The sequence below is a fragment of the Theobroma cacao genome, chromosome 2, assembly GCF_000208745.1.
Source record: "Theobroma cacao cultivar B97-61/B2 chromosome 2, Criollo_cocoa_genome_V2, whole genome shotgun sequence".
In the NCBI taxonomy this organism is placed as follows: Eukaryota; Viridiplantae; Streptophyta; class Magnoliopsida; order Malvales; family Malvaceae; genus Theobroma; species Theobroma cacao.
The window spans coordinates 36,265,846-36,283,403 of record NC_030851.1 but is presented as its reverse complement, the minus strand read 5'-3'; the positions used below and the strand labels follow the sequence as shown (position 1 = coordinate 36,283,403).

The window sequence follows — 17,558 nt, the reverse complement described above, 5'->3', positions numbered from 1 at the left end:
AGAAAAGACTAGAAAATGGGGGTATTAATATGACACACACAAGTTTCACGTGCTCACAGAGTAATATCGAGTGGATGAGCGGTGGTCCTTCTTCTGGCGAGCCAAGGCAGCATCTGCAGCCATGGCCATTCAATTCTAAATAAAAATCCAAGCCCACTTTGTTGTTTTGCTTTCCCAACTCACCCTTTGGCACACTGCACACTGCACACTGCACACTGCACACTGCAAACGTCTCTTCCCTTCTTACTTGTCATCCATTGATTGGATGGAAGGGTTTTTGGCGGTTTCAGAAACCCCCAAACAAACAAAAAAAAAATCAATCCTGTTGGCAAGCTGTTAACATCAGTCACGTTATAAATGAATTGTTTTCTTGTTTGGGTTGGGTGAGAAGGCCCATGGGCCCATTGGGGCCCCACAGCAAGTTGTGGTGAACATTACATTAACGTGGGATTTTCGTCAAACCTCTGAGCCACTAGGAGAAAAGATTTTATTTTGGTTTTGTTTGTCAATTGATGTCTACCTCTCCTCTCCAGATGTCGAGTCGTTTTCTCGAGGAGTCGTAACACATGCAGAGTTGTTGATGAGGGAATTGATTTTTTTTTTCTTTTTTTTGCCATTTGGTGTTCCTCACTCGCACTGTTACTTTCATCTTTCTTTGTTTTTTTTTTCTTTGTGTTTGTTTTAATGTTTTTCGTCTTTTCATTTCATTAATGTCTCAACTTGGCCTTTTTTGATCACTTGCACCTTTTTAATTGAATGTGAATTGATTAGTTAGGTATGTTGTTCATGAATTGTCCTTTTCACCAAATAATACGGTGACCTATAAAGCATTATTTATTTATATATCTCATTTTTATCTCTTTTATAACATTATTTATTCAAGGGTAAATAAAATACATGGTTCTAATGATCATTTTTTCTTTTCGCAGATAATTGTATTTGTTAGAAGATTGCTTCTCTTCTTATTTTAAAACTTTTTAAGTAAATTATATCAATAATTCGTAATCATGTGCATCTACAATTTATATAATAAATTCCATCAATATTTGAACAACATGTCATGTCATAGATATAAACCAAAATTACGAAATCGTGGACAAAAAAAAAATTAGATTTTTTAAAATCACGGATAATTTAAAGCCTAATAATACAAATTACTTAACAGAGAATATGATATTTAATGACAAACTTTTGACAAAAAGATAAAAGAATATTTACAAACTAAGGTAGTTGGCAGCTTTAGTGAGTGATACCTAAAGATAATTACGATGGCTTGTCACTCCTAATCTTATTCTTTTTTCTTCCAAAAAGGATAACAGAAAAAGCAAATCCAGTAGATTAAGCAATGCAAATATCTTCAGGCCATCACCAAGTATCCAAAAAGCGGCAACACACTTTTCTCAATTCCAAAAATATCACGCCCGTATTCTTAAACCTTATCTCTTAACATTGAAAAACTTGGGACTTGCTGTGTTATTTCAATGACATTTGGAGAGTGTAGATTGAGGAGTCCAAATATCCTCAACAACTATTGTTTTTGGAGTCATATAATTGAGGAGTCCATTTTTGTTTCTCCATGTTTCAGGACCCAATTGGTGCTGAAAAGGAGTCAGTTTTGTTCAAGCAATTGTAGGGTCAATCACTGGGGCAGTTTTACTGCATCTGGCAACTCGGCGTTTCGCCATCTGCCAGGCAGTCCTTGTTTCTTGCTTGGCTACATTTTAAGAAACTTTCATTGGATAATTTTCCATGCCCATCTGTCGAATTGCTTTCTAACCCTTTTTCATTAATTGAATTAATTACTTTGACCATTGCAAAAATTTTGCTTCACGGCCGGCCTTATTAAATCTCAAAATTAGTTAAGGATGATTTGGGGAAATATTTTTAATGTCCACATGTGACTTTAATTTAAAGTTGTTCAATCCTTTTAAATTTTACAACCGATTTATAAGATAATAATTTTTATTAATATTAGTAGGCAAATAAAATTTTAAAAAATAGCACCCATATCATATGGAAAGGGCTCGATTCTACTTAAGATTAAAACACCATGCATTATTTTTGGGCCAAAGTCCTTACCTGCGCTGCACGATGTTGCATGTTCCTTGTTCCAACTGTGTCTAGGGGCAAGTATGTATGCCAACAGTTGTTGTGACCACTAATAGTATATTCACATATTCTCTATAATTAGAGAGGTAATCCTGCAGGACATTACTTCAACGAGGCCACAGCGTTTATACAAATTTATATGCTGCTTATATCTAAAACTCTGCCACTAATTTATTACAAATTCACATTCCAGAATATACTTGGTTTTCTCTACATTAGTACAATCACCCCATAACGGAACTGAAGGTCAAAGCTTTTCGCTAAAGCCCCTGGGAATCATATTGCTCGTTTTCTTGTTTACTAATGTTGCTTGTTTTCAGTTCTATTTCACAAAATAATGCCCTTACCACTGTGAATCAAGATGCTAAGCACTTTAGTTCTGTGTTGCCACCAGATGGTTGCAAACTGCAGCAGAATTGATTGGATGAAGAACCCAAGTGAAGTACAAACTTTCTTTGGTGACAAAATTGTGGCTCAAACGCTGGGCAACCAATTGTCAGGAAGGATTCTGAACTAACTTTGGATGAGTAGCAGCATAGATTGAAGAGTTTATATCAGTTTTCAAGTGGGATAGAAGATGCTGTACATCTGGACGTAGACTTTCAGCAGCTCTCCCACAAAGAGCCAAGACTTCTGGCCTAGGCTTGCTGCTAGCCTGCACAGGCCCTCCCTGTCCTTCATAGTGGATGACATGATGACTGAAACATGAACAACTCCCATGTAAGTGCTTTATGGCAAAGCTAAAAGTAAAGATCAAACCTTCTACCAAGGTTGAAAGAAAAAAAACTAATACTTACAGGTAGTCAATGAGATCCATTATTTCTGATGCATCGACGGGAACTGGTGGCTGACAGTTTTTCCCAAATACATCCACCAGTATATTTAAAAGTAATGACAGAATCTGAAAGACATTTCATGAAAATAAAGCATAAGAAACCAAATCATGCGTTGTTAAATTTTAACCTGGAAAAACAATGGACTTGTTATGCTTGTTGTAGATAAATTGAAAATGTGTAAAAAATGAGTCCGCAATAAAATCATAAGGAAGACATCCAATCATCTCCATCAAATTAATTATTTTAAAATAATTACAAACATTGGGCATTACACCTTTTTTTCCGTTGTTATTAAGGGAATACTCTCAAATAGCAGAATTTGATGGTAAATCTTGTCTCTGAAACAGTTTAGATATGAATTGGTGACCTGACCACAATTTCAGCCAAGGTTTCCATTTCGTTTCTTTTCTACTAAAGATTCTATACAAACTCAAATGCTATATACCAAGCATGCCAACATCCTATTGCTGTTTTGTTTAGAACATAAGCCTTTTGCTAAATCATCAATGATTTGTTATATCTCCAAAAAGAACCTCACAATGGTTGACGTCCAACTCCCAACACTGAAACATCACGTAGACTTAGGGTTCTAAGACCTTGAGTTTTCAAAATTAATATTTTGCACCCGTCTGTGTGTGCTTCTTTCTCCAATATACTCCCATTCCACATTCTATATACTTTTTGTTTTCAGATTAATATCTGTCAAACATGCCACAACTCTAACTGCCATCCAATAAGATAAAACAATTATCATTTGTAAGGTGGAGATGGAACCAATTGAAGTGTTCTGTTTTTTCTTTTTTAGAGAAGAAACAACTTCAATTGTTTGGACATGCAACATAACACCTAATAATGCACCAGAGTGAAAAACAAGTAGACATGAAACAGGTAGATGCAATTAGAAACTACAGCTGTGCGAGCATGTTGATAAATTACCATCAAAAAACAAGTTTGCTAACTTTGAAAATCCACAGTGGAAGCCATACTATATGATGAAGTGATGGTACTTTTTATGTTCAAGATAAAACCTCCACAACCAAAAGTTTGTTCAATCTCAGGTGAGTAATACAGAAGAAAAATTAAAACAACAAAATAAAGCTGCCAGTAAAACAGAAACCTAAGTCATTTAGAGAAAAGCATTCAAAAAGATGCACAAAATTGACTGTTATACCTTGTTGAAAAGATTATGAGCATTGGCAAGTCTTGGCAATAAGGGGCCCATTATACGGAATGCTATTCTCAACATAGCAACTGATGTTACTGGCCTGAGATGTTTTATAATGTCGTGCGTTCCCTCTAACCATTCTTGTGGGAGGTTACTGAAGAAAGCATGAAGCAGGGCAACTATATTACCTGGATACAACAATAGGATAACCACATCAGAGTGCAATTCAGCATCAAATGATACGTCACCGTATTGACACTGGCACTTTTTGTTTAACTGTCCAGGAAGCTGGAATAAAGTAGAGACCTCATGATGAGACATCTAGATGTCTAAAATGTAAAATTATTGACAATGAAAAGCTGAGGGAGCACAATAGATGAATGTGACTATCATCAGTTTGACCTCCACTAGGGATGATAATATTTTATTTTCTTATTTGTTAAATGTTTATGTTTTGATAGGTAACCAATCATTAGAACCAAGCAGAAAGGTGTGAACCTAGAACGCTTGTAGCATACACAAGTCACAGTCTAGCAACAACCTTAAAGTCATTAAAAGGTGAAAGAGCAGACAGAAATTGTCCCCTTCCCCTTCCCTTTAAGAAGGTATGATGGCTAGGTTCAGGCTCAATCAACTCAAGTAAAATGAATATATTAGCCAAATGCAGAAGAGTGGGGGAGTGGGAATACAATTGTTTCTTATACTCAGATCTAACATCTCAGCAATTCATTGTGCAAAGCAACTATAAACTAAGACGACAAAGGTACTTGTGGGTTACACAACCCTAACATAAGTATGAAATACCAAATACAACACTAAAAGCCTTAATAATTCCTTAAACATTAAAATAAAAATCGAACGCATAAAAATATATAAGAACTAATAAACAGAGGTCTAATAGTTTAACCCTTCAAAAAGCATGATCCTATCTCGCATCAATATCACTATAAAGACTACATTGTTTCCCTTGCAGAATTGTTGAGGATCTGCATTGACCTTAATATCAGCATATCATTTTTGCTTGCCTCAATTAGTCCCTCCTGAGAAATTCAAGTCAGTTATCCTTTCTAACCTTGAAAAAATATTAGACACTAAATCTTCATCGATATTCTAAGAGGTAATTTTGTATACTCTGTAAACAGTTTCAGACTTAAATTATTGCAACTTTAGAAAATCTGGGAATGCTTAAAGTCAACAAGGGATATAACAAACACGAAATTGAGTTAACACTAATAATTCTCACCCAAAAAAAAAACACAGCAAGGTCAATAAAAGTCAGCACCACAAATGATACAATACCTATGGCTGTAGAGGTATTATCTTGGGAAGCCCATGTTGGATCCAACAAAGCATAGCTAACAGCAGAGTCTAGTTCACCCGGTGATCTTTGCCCATCAGTTAGCCACCAACTTTCTTTTATTATACGTGATGCCTCCATGTAAAGCTGTAAGTGAAACTCACGAGGGAGCTGCGCCAACAACAGACCACAAGCTTGGATAAATAAGCATGATAGCTGTTGGCATGTATAACCACTTCGTGAAACAAAACTAGAGGTGTTGATCCCTGAAACTGAAGGAGTTGATCTGCCTGCACTCAAGGAATCTGTGCTGCCTCCTGAAGGGGATGTTGGTAAAACTGAACCTTGCCCCAGACCACTGGAAGGTCCGTGCAGACCATTGCTGGATTGAATCAGTGTTGGTTGTATGTTAACAACAATTTGAACTAGAGATGACACAATCTGAGAAGCAGATATGGGAAGAGAGAGTATTTCTATGACAGCTGTTTCGAGAACCAGCTGAGTATATGTCCCAGGGTCCTGAATTTGATAAAATGCCTTTTGACCCTCAGAAGCATTTGCTGGCCCAGAATGAGGTGTTGGTGGTGTCCTGTTATGAGGACCACGCATTGCATTATTAGAAGCATCTCCCATTGATCCACTTCTTGAGTTGCTGTTTAATGGGGGTATTACATTATTCACAAGAGCCAACAAAAGAGTCGCAAAATATTCTAGAGGTGGGCACATTGCAGGATTTGATGAACTAATATGCTGAGGAAATGATTCGGAAAAAGGGATCTGAAACAAATTTTAAGCCAATAAGCTTCGACAGGAGAATTGTTCAAAAACCAGTAGGCATATGAGGTAAAAGGGAAAGAGCAGAGAGCTGGAAATGTAATTACCTTCCTGAGATCAAGTACATTCAATATTCGCACAATGAGCTTTCCAGGCAAATGCCCATAGAAATATGCAAGAATGTCACGAACAAATGTAAATCTTAAAGGATGGTAAGCTAAAAATGGAGAATACATCGCCAGAATCCTGTCAGCCGATTCTGTAGCATCATTCTCAATAAGTCTATAGACAATTAAGGGGATGACTGGAAGCAAACGTGCTGCAATATCGTCAAAGAATGTAGGATACCTGTGAAGCTTAGAAAGAGCAGCATTAATAATAATGCAAAACATAAATAACAAAACAGAAAATACTTAGTGACATACTCTACTGAGTATCTATCCAAGCATAGACAGAGCATACTTCCACTCCTAAACATATATTAAAAAGCTCTACCAATCATCACCTGAATAAAAATTCAGACTCTGAGTGTTTCAATTTAAAAAAAAAAAAAACCCACCTGTCCTTCCAGGAGAGATGATTGCCAAGGGCCTTTTGCAAATCAGTGCGCTTAAATATTGCAGTGTGAAGCCAATGCTCAGGGGAGTTACGATTCAAACAATATAAGTTCATCCTTTGTTGAAACTCTTGCCTGTCAAGTAAGCTTATCTGCAATACATAATTACATCATCAGAAGTAGAAAGAGAGCAGGATATTAATTATTTCAAAGATCTCCAAGATGACATGAAATGAATAGTCATCGAGCTAGCACTAAAGGAGCAAGAAAATATAATCAAGACAGAAGTATAAGAGTAAAAAATAGGAACAAACAAAATATTACTAGAACCTCATGAGTTCACGATAAGTTAATCTAACTCAAAGACGCTTGAGTACAATGCTACTCAGTTTTAAAAGAAAGGCCCCTCACAAAACTAAAGTTGCAGTTCAAAATTACAGACAATCAACAAAAGGAGTAAATAATGGCCTCCTAAACCAAAGTTGCAGTTATAAGATACAGATTTTCTGTAGACTGCAATCAAGAAAAGGAGTAGCCTCCGGATTAAAGATCCGAAGAGAAGGATAAAAGGCCAGTTAAATACATGTACAATACAAGACAGAAAAAAACCATTGCGCTGCTCATTGCAGCAAACTTTAGATGACCAAGTCAGTCATGACTCCTGAAAATTGAGAACAAAAATGAAACTACAACAAAGACAGGAACTTATATGAGGCCCATCGTTATGCACAATAATCAATTTTGGAGAAGTTCATATATGAACATAAGTATCATGAGAAAAGTAGAACAATATTTTAGACACGCATACCACAATACGGAGGGCATGGGGATCATCATCACGATCAATGAGTGCCAGTAGCAATATATCCAAAGGAATCAGGTCATGAGTCCAAACAAAAAAGGCAAGGTTTGCACAAGTTTTCAATAAAAGGTCCTGAAAAAGGCAAACCAGATGAAATGCTTAACAAAGGCAACAATGTAGTTAATGAAACTAACAGAGAAAAATGGCCACAAAACCTGCAAGGAATGCCCATGCTGAAGCTCCATATGAATGTGATGAAGTAATACATCAACCATTGTATAAATATTTGCTGTCACTTCTTCAGGTGAAAATTCCCTCAACACCCGTGCCTGACTCAATTTTTGCAAAAGATTACAATCTTTAACATTTAACGAAATTTTTAGGAGAAAAGGAACCATGTAGTAGCTATCAGGAAAGTAACAACATGATGATATTCAAGAGACCTTTCCAGGTCAAGAGAGAAAAGGAAAGAAAAGCATACCAGGTTTCCACTATTAATGTTTTCAGGGTGCCCTTGCATCAGTATCCATGCACCAGCACATAGATATTGCCGGTGTTGAGGAAAACTGGTTCTGATATAAGTCATAACATAATTTGGATCAGCAGATGATGAAAGAAGTTGGGTGCATTGGTTGATCACTGTTGTTTCAGACTGTAAAATAAGTACATTTTCCAATATTAGCAGCTGCTTGAAATCTAGGCAAACAAGAAACACAACAACTATTAATAACAATAAAAACATGCATTGGAACAATACATAAAATATTTCCAGAGTGAGCAACAGAACAGGAAAACCTTACAAGTTTTTATAAACTCATGAGAAAAACATATATAGCAGTGTCCCTGTATCTAAAATAATTCTGTTCACTCTCAAAGTATGACAGGAAATAAAGTTTTTTGCAAAGTGGAGTATGATGGGAAATAAGCACTCAACAATAGAATTAAAAACTGCAACTTGCAAGAATGTTTTCGCTTTGTGTTTGATTTCTACTTTTTATCTAACATTCCCTTTCATGAAATGTCTATAGATTTCTGAGACTTGTGTTATTAACCATTTCTTCCTTTTCTTCTTACACTCATCTTGCATACATACTAAGCAAGTGCCCTGTATTTTCATTAGGATCACTTTATCTGACAAAAGATATCAAATAAAACTCAAAAAAAAAGAAACATCAGTTAAACCTGTTGCCATGCTTGAATTGCCAGTCCTCTTTTGTCTATCCGTGTAATTAAGACATCACAAAGAAGAGGAGGAAAATGGCGTAGAGTTTTCTTTGACCATGTATGCTGGCTAGTTGCCAGTATTTGTTCTAACATAGTTTGAAGATAAAGTAAGTGATCAGCATCTGCAATTCCACGTGTTTTAATGGTGATGGCAAGTGTGATTATAGTTATTCGATTTAAAGTTTCTGTGAATTCAGTGGGGCCCTGCAAATATCAATTTCAAAATTTTAGCTAAATTAAGCATGGTAAAAGAGAGAACAACAAAAGTTTTTGGTTTGAGACAATAGCATCAACCTTCCCTTCCCTTTTAACTGAGAAAAAGTCTCTCAATGACAAAATCAGATTTATGCACAAGTTCTCAGCCAACCTAAAGACACGATGATCTCCCCGTTTTCCTTTTAATGCAGAAATTATTTTTGTAACATCATACATCAGAGTTTTGCATTTTCCTTGGTACCTACAAAAAAGAAAAAGTACAAATATCATATATGATATCATTAAATTGCACGGAAGAAAGACCAACTCCCAAGGCATAGCATTTGAAGCAGCCACAGTCCTAAGAGTATTGAGGATAATTTTGAGCATGATAACACCTTATCGAGTAGTGCCAAAAGGGATGATATATAAGTAAAAAGGGGCAAAGGAACAGAAACCCTAGGGAGTCAGAAAGCTCAATTCTCCAATGCAAGTTTGAAACATAGACATCTGATATCGGGAGGAGTGTATAAAGAGTTGATAACAGTTGTCATTTCTAAAACATTATCACAAACTATCACCAGTTGAGGGAAGAGGAGTATCTTTCCTGAATGCACCATGTAGAAGATCACCTGTAGAGCGGAAGCAGGCGATAGTTCACAATTTCAAGCACCAAAAGTGTCACCCCAGGCTTGCTCAATAAAGAAGCATTCCTCTGTGCCAAATGCTGCAAAAATAGCATTTTTTAAGGCAGTTTATCATTGTGTTAACAACAAACAATACCTATTTTCATAAACCCAAAAGAGAGCTAGAATAAGAACATTAAACTCAAACTTCAGTCTGCTGAAAAAATTCACACTAAACTGGAAAAATTCAAAAGTCAAGAACAAGAACTAAGCCTTTTCCCACTACATGGGATCATCTATTGATCATAACTCACCACAGTGCCTATTTATGTCATTGATGAACACTCCAATGGATTTGAAAGAAAATTCCAAAAATTAGTCCGATGACAAATTTTTTTTGAAAAAAATGGTTTAGTAAAGGGTCAATTCTTTCATCTAGCCAGTTTGTTGGTTCATGTGAAAAGCAGCCAATGATCTAGAACAGATATATTCATCTGTCATGAAAATTCAAGACACGTCAGGAAATCTGAGAAACACATATACCAATAGATGAAGTCATTGTAAGTCAAAATTTGTTTCCCAAATTAGTACAATGAGTTATTTACTTTCAGCCAGTAGCTAGATTGAGGTTAAAGGAAAAATATTAAAGAGTTTTAAGGCTTCTATTTGAAATGATAAGAAAATAACATTCAGGTGAACAACAAATTTTATACCACAGATCTAAAGAAAACTGAATGACAAAAATAATATTTCTCTACTTATAGACATCTCTTCTAACATTCTGCCTAGACTTGTGTTTTTCACAAAATAAAAGAACTAGTAACTTTGGAAGGGAAAGGAAATTACACTAAAGTGTGAACGAAATAATGAATGAGGTGCAATGAGCAGCAATCTGGTGTATGTTTCAACCATAGCAATACTAGGAACAACCTGCATCAGAGCATCAATATCAATAATAAAAAAACTGTTCCAAAACCAGTAGCGATCCAACAGTACAAGACCTGATAGAGATCATTAAGCCTACAACAAAGATCAACTACAAGAATTAGATCACACCATTTTATTTAGGATCACATCCTAAGTTGGATCAGTTAAGCAAGGTCCATCTTAATAGTTTCAGCCCATGTCTCTTTAGTCTTCCACTATCAGAATCTTGGGTTATAAAGACCATTCAGCCTAAGAGGCCAATGTCATACTTGCATGTGGAAACAAAAACAAGAACGCATTTAACCATCAATATATCTACTTCACATTCACTGAATTAGTTACGTACAGTAGTGCACCCTGCAACATCTAAGGTTTAGCTTAGAGCTGGTAGAAATTTCACAGCAAGAACACTTAAGATGAAAATCATCTAGCACTAACACACAACTCAACTTAATAAAATGAGAAAGCGGTGAGGCCGGAGGCAAGAAAGTAGGTTCATTGAAAAAATCCTCAACCAGTTTGTCATCCTAGTGAAGAGAAAGTCCACTTGAAACCAACTTTACATTGGCACGATAGAAATCCCCTTCCCCTCTCATTAACTTCCATAAACAGACATAAAGATGTAAAAAATTTATTCCATGCACAAGTTCTATACAGGCCAGAAACATCAAATCATACCTGCCCAATGAATAAAGATTCTTCCAATTGCAAGACCAACTTCAAACAAAGATTCATTGAAAAGCCAGATAGCAGTGATATCGGCAATGGACTAACTTCCTGCATCACCATTAATCTCTCATTGGGCTGTACAGTTGCAGCCGATAACAACTCTGTAGCTCCACCAGAAGATAACCAATTCATAACTGTTTCAGCAGCTGGCTGTGCCATGGTGTAGGACACAACCCAAAACATCCCAATTGATCTATCATCCATATTCATGTAATCCATCATGCGTTCCCCTAAAATAAAACAGAACATGCTAAAACTGTAAAAGATGTCCTATATTTTAGGGTCTATTCAAACAGTATGAAGCAGGTCTTGATGAATTTTACAGGCACACTCAGAAGATCTGACATGTCAATGTAATGTGACCATGTTATGATTAGTGGGTTGTAACAGTGAACAAGAAATACAAAGCAATCAACACTGTATGCAGGACAGTCACCAGCTACAAAAGATGCATATTAAATTTATTCAACTCTATAATACCATGTGCATCATATGTACCTTTGCTCACTTGTCTCCACCATTCATCTATTTGCTTCCCTTTCTGCAACTGTTCATTATTCAGATATTCTCTGGTTGTATTCAACGACCAAATGCGTAAGTTTTGACAACTGCTAATAAAATCAAGCAGGATGCTTTGGGGATTATTAGGATCAGAGCTCCTATCTTCTCTATGAAATGATAGAATCTTTTTTGTCGTCTCCACCTACCAGCAGAATTGCAAGGCCTAAGTTGAAGCAAATTTGTTCATATAACTTATTCAATCACTGACAAGTAATCAATGCAGAGAATCATAATTCTTAGGATGACAGATACACATATTTCATGAGATTATGACTAAGTGTCCCCTAATAAAAACATTCCCTCATTGTGCGTTTGAACAAGACCAAAAAATTCATCAAGGTGAATCAAACTGAATAGAAGAAACGCAACCAATTTTTCCATTTAGAAACAACCTTTCTGGAATCATTATTCAAAGCAGCCATGACATGCTCCACCCGAATGATTTGGGCAAGAAGCCAGGTCACATGATTTGTCCGAAGTATATGGTGATCACTCTCTGTAAGGCGTGAGCCCAGCTTATCGACAAAATCAACAAAATCGATACAACCACTTTTCATAAGAAAGAAGAATATATCTGAGAAGACAAGCCACTCCTGCCAGCAATTTATTTCTGCAATTAAAGAATTTTAAAAACCAGTAAAGTGTGAGAAATTCGGGAATATCTAAAAAGTCAATTCCTTCATATTCCCGCTGCTATTTTGAAGATCTGGCACTTCCAAAATAATAAAATTCGAAAGATATGTAGCATCAACAGATGCATTATAACTCATTAAAGAGTTCTAAAACAGAATTAGTAATGAAAAGCTACTGATTATTCACTCTTTTTACATTGAAAATATCAAGAGAACAAAGGAAGAATTTATTGCCTGAATTTGTCAACTTCAAAAGCTCAATAATTCTATCAATTGTTGCCTCACAAATCATATCAGAGGTAAAAACAGCACCAGGAGTAGGCACTTGAGCAGAACCTCGATAGCAAGGTGCCACAACAAGCACACGCTTCCACCAATCAGGAGAAGGAGTAGAACGAATAGCATGCCTTATACAACGCAAAGCTCTCTCCCAGTCCAAACTACCCCTCTGGATAGAAGCTGCAAGATCCTACACAAATAAAAGAAACTATCAATACAAACTTAGTAAATGCCAACCCAATATGTGTTCTTACAACCCCTACCACCATCACCCACCCCCCCCCCCCCCCCACCCACTCTTTTTCCCAATTAAAAGAAATCAATCTGATCGCACTTAGTCCCTGTAACCCAATATATGTGTGTGTGTGCATACACATACTTCCGTTCCCTTCTGTCCCTACCTCATACACAGAAAACACATTTACATATAACAAGTCATAAATAAAGAAAAAGAACATAAAGCTTATATATACATATGTAGGCACACATACATAACATAATTATATTCACAGATAAATATATTCTTGGATTGCCACAAAACTGTGATAAGCAAAACATGCAAACAAAAACAATTTTCGACTGGAAGCTGAATTTACCAAAGAGAAGTAAACAGAAAGTACTGGAAAAATTGACAGCCTCTCCCCATTGTGTGGTAGAGATTCAGCATGAATCAAACTCGAGACTGAAATGACACATTTTAACATTTAATCTTCAGCAAGATAAAGACACTCACTAGTTAACATTTAAGAATGATGCATAAAAAAAGAAGGATAAAGTATATACAGTCATTAGGCAAGCAGACACCAAGAGAAACCAACGAAAAGGATTAAATCAGTTAACTTCCAGAAGCTTTACCGAAAAATGCAATAGGAAAAATAACATCAAACAAAACCTATGACCTCCAAAGGTTCAACCGTACTTAATCAGAAATCACAACTAATCCTTTCGAAAATGCCAATAAGTAGAAATAAGAATCCCAATTGATTCCTTAAGAAAGGGTTCATTAAACACCAGATGTCAGACCTCCTTGAGATATATGATGATATAGATCTGAAATGGCATTACTCAAAACTACATAGAGAAATTCTAAATATTGATAACAAAAATATGATGAGGAACAAAGGTTTGCCCAGATTTTTTATTCTCTCCTCTCCCTCCCCACTGACTCTATTCTCCACTAGTATACTGTATCCAAAAGGTTGGCTCTGGGCCACCTGCACAGGCTGCGTCATAAAGGTAGGGTTATCTGAAGCAGATTCTCTCCTTTATGCTTATCCTGCTGCCTGTTGACTAAGAAGAGAGCAGACACAGCAGTTACATGGAACCCCCTCCTTTCTGCTGTTGGCAGCACTTTCCTGGGCTGAGTCAGAATTTACCAAAGGGCAGGCAAAGCCCAAGATTGCTAAAGCAATAGGTCAATAGGCGGAATGACTTAAGGCTCTATAAAATCATACCATCACAGTCAGAAAAGCATGTTTCCTTCGAATAACACACCATTGGCCATCATTGACGTTCTTCATTTTATATGTAGAATAAAAAGCCATTTCTCTGGAAAGAATCTCCAAGACATAACATTGAATCACACTATTACATAACAAAGAATTATATAAACTAATATCCCTTCAATACACTACCAAAAAAGGAAACTTGATACCATCCCAAGTTTAATGAACATATACCATATTTTAGAAATTAATGAGCATTTGGAACGGTCATCACCTCTCCATGCAGTGGTTCTCCAAGCACACTTGGATATGTAATTGGTGAATACCGCAAGTTTGCCACAGCTTCAACAGAAACATTGGGAGTTGTCTGCGACAAAATCCGATGAGTTCCAAATGTGGGGCAATGAAGGTGTTGGTCTAACATTTGCATATGCACAGCCATCATATCTCTCCTCCTATGGATTTCCAAGATAAGTGTAAACAATGCTTCATCATCTGGGATGTTTTCTATAAACTGCAATCCACTTCGAAGTAATTCATAAAACGGCACTCGGCATTTATCTTCCTCAACCAACAGCCAAATTACATCCAAACAACTGTGTAGCCATTCAATTAGAGCCTTGTCTGGTCTCCAGGTCTTTCCATCACATTCCTCACTCCCCTGTTGTCTTTGATCCCAATTAACCAGCCAATTCAGCATATGGCAGAAAATTTCAGCTTGAGTCACTGGTTTCAAACTACATTCAAGCCCAGTTAAAATGATCTTGCAACATAGCTGACGTAAACTGCTTATAGCATTATCTCTTATAGATGAATTCATTCTAGTTGTAGACGGTTGACCATTGCTGGAAATATCAGATGATTTTACAGGGGATAAAGTTGCACCAGGTAATGGTTCAATTGTAGATTGGGCTGGAGACCCAATACCATGAACTGAAGTTAACGTAGAGACAGGATTAGAGGACTGAAAGCTAGAAGTATTAGTGATTACGCTAGTAGATGGCATCATCCCAGACTGTGATAAACTTGTTGTCGATACAGAAGGCACTCCCTGACTCCCTTGACCTGCTGGCACTTCTGCAGAGGAAACTGAAGAAAGAAGTGCTGGCAAAAGGGTATCCCAATTGATGTAGCCTATATTGCACAAGCTACGTAAAGCAAAAAGAAGAAACTCTGCCCGTGGTGCATGACTACAACACTGAATAACCAAAGATATTAGAACAGATTCTGTCACAGACCGCAACTGATCTTGATCCTGACAAGAATGGCACAGCATCAACAAATAAAAGTATAGTTGAGAATCATCAATATTTAAAAATTCATGGTCACAGAGTAATTGAGGTACCATTTGCTTGTTACCACTACTACTAGCTTTTCGTTTTTACATTCAGATAGAAATGCAAACAATATCTTTAAAGTAAAATAGAAATGCATGATTTTACTTTTCTTTAGATTAATTATGTTATAATTGCATCACATTTTTCTCTTTTGTTAATTTTGCTTTTCATCATCTGCTTTTGCTCTACAGCAAGTAGAGAAAGTAATAACCAGGCGGAGCTCAAATAAAACAGCAGCAAAAACTAAAAAACAAAAGGAAAAAGAGACATTTGATGCTAAAACAATGGGGAAAACTTACACCAAACTGAGTCTGAAGTTGCTCAAAATCTAACAGGAACTGCTCGTTTCGAGGAGGAAGCTCTCTGTTAAGAGCTAGCACACGCTTTTGGGTTTTGTTCCTGAATTTTAAGTTAATTATTATAAACAATCGATTAAACCTACATCAAAATTAAAAAACGAGACTTACGGCAGTTCTCGAATAGAATCATCAGCTTTTTGGTGGCTACTTCTCTGCAAACCAAATTGAAAAAAAAATTACTACTACGTTTTATTGGAGAAATTTAAAGAGGAAAAAAAAAGAAAAAGAATTATTACTCCTAGATAGAGATTGAAGAGATCGGTAATGGCAGCTCGGGCAGGGTGGAACTGGTAGGCCCGGGAATTTGCAGCAGCTGCCACTGATCTCGGGGTTTGATCCATGTTTTCCTTTTCGTTTTTTTTTTTTTTTCTATTTTCAATTCATTTTCGGAAGCTAGGTTTTTGAAACTCTGGTAGTATTAATATATCGTCTGTGTGAGACCAACTGATTCACTCGTAGAACGGTCGATGACGAGACAGGGAAGTGGAGGGTGCTCCACGTCAAACTAAGACACCAATCAATACGGTAGAGGAGTCGGGTCGGGTACGGTTCATTTTGGTCCTTTTTTTTTTTTAAATTCAGTATTAAGGATGAAGAAAATTGAAAATTTTAGCCAGGGAAAAATTGAAAACTAAAACACCAATCGCTAGAGGAGTCACTTGAGTCTTTTTTTTTTTTTTTCCTTCAGTTTATAGTTTAAATCTTTGAGGGATTTTTTTTTTTTAATTTACTGAAATTGGTGACGGTGAGATTAAAAATTTTGATACCATAAAATTTAAAATTATAAGGATGAAATTGATTAAATTAAGCATGTAAAGTTGGTGGTAAGGTATGATTGGTGAGAGAGAAAATGATCATTAAAAATATTAGATGTAAAGTTGAATATTATTTAATTTTATCAATATTTATTAAGCTAATAAATTTTTTAAATAAATCACTTTTATCATATGAAATGTCAAAATATGAAATGTGTGAAAAGTTGGCAAAATATGATATTAATTAGGGTAAAATACTGACACCAAATTTTAACGAAAATTTCACACATGTTTATTAATATGAAAAATAAATAGTTCATCCCAAAAATTATTTTTCGTTATATACGTAAATCTAGTCGTTAGGATTTTGTTGATATTTTCGTTAATTTGCTAATATAATAATATTTTTACCCTTCATTAATTTTAAAAATTACACAATATATAAATTTTTATTTTTATTTTTAAAATTTTTTCTTATTAAAAAATTATTTTCTCTCTTATTTTTTTCTCTTAAAGGTCGGCGGCACTCCCATCACTAGTCAACTACCTCTTAGTAGGGGGAGCCAATCTAGTGCTCCCATGGCTTGAAGAGCACCAGATCTAGTGCTCTTTTGGGAAAATTCGACAGAATCTGACGGAATTTAACATTTCACAATTAGATTCGACTATGGAGTGGTTAGTTAGTGTCCACCGGTAGACTTGAGAAAAAGAAAAAAAGTGAAAAAAAAAATTATATTTTAGACATTTTATGTTTAAATATTAACGTCATTTAAACGATTGGGACGAAATGTCTATTTTAAAAATTAATTGATCCACGTGCTATTATGATTAAAAGTTAAAGGCGTTGGAATATTTTACCTATTATTTAAGTTGATTAAAAATAAAAAATTTGACTTGACTTTAATACTTGCTTGAATTCAATATGATTTTAAAAGATATCAACATGAATA

The 17,558-nt window shown here is 35.8% G+C and overlaps 1 protein-coding gene across 1 annotated transcript; it reads right to left on the bottom strand.

The window, feature by feature from the left end:
- LOC18609855 (mediator of RNA polymerase II transcription subunit 23) lies at positions 2,136–16,337 on the bottom strand. The gene is made up of 21 exons (XM_007045178.2): positions 16,090–16,337; positions 15,962–16,005; positions 15,794–15,893; positions 14,432–15,412; positions 12,668–12,902; positions 12,194–12,411; positions 11,739–11,943; positions 11,190–11,470; positions 10,431–10,514; positions 9,591–9,685; positions 9,058–9,220; positions 8,722–8,967; positions 8,021–8,191; positions 7,755–7,868; positions 7,546–7,671; positions 6,741–6,889; positions 6,289–6,529; positions 5,410–6,184; positions 4,117–4,298; positions 2,907–3,010; positions 2,136–2,807 (listed from the first exon to the last, which is right to left on the bottom strand). The coding sequence occupies exons 1-21, from the start codon at positions 16,192–16,194 to the stop codon at positions 2,606–2,608; spliced, it is 4,821 nt and encodes a 1,606-aa protein (XP_007045240.2). The 5' UTR covers positions 16,195–16,337; the 3' UTR covers positions 2,136–2,605.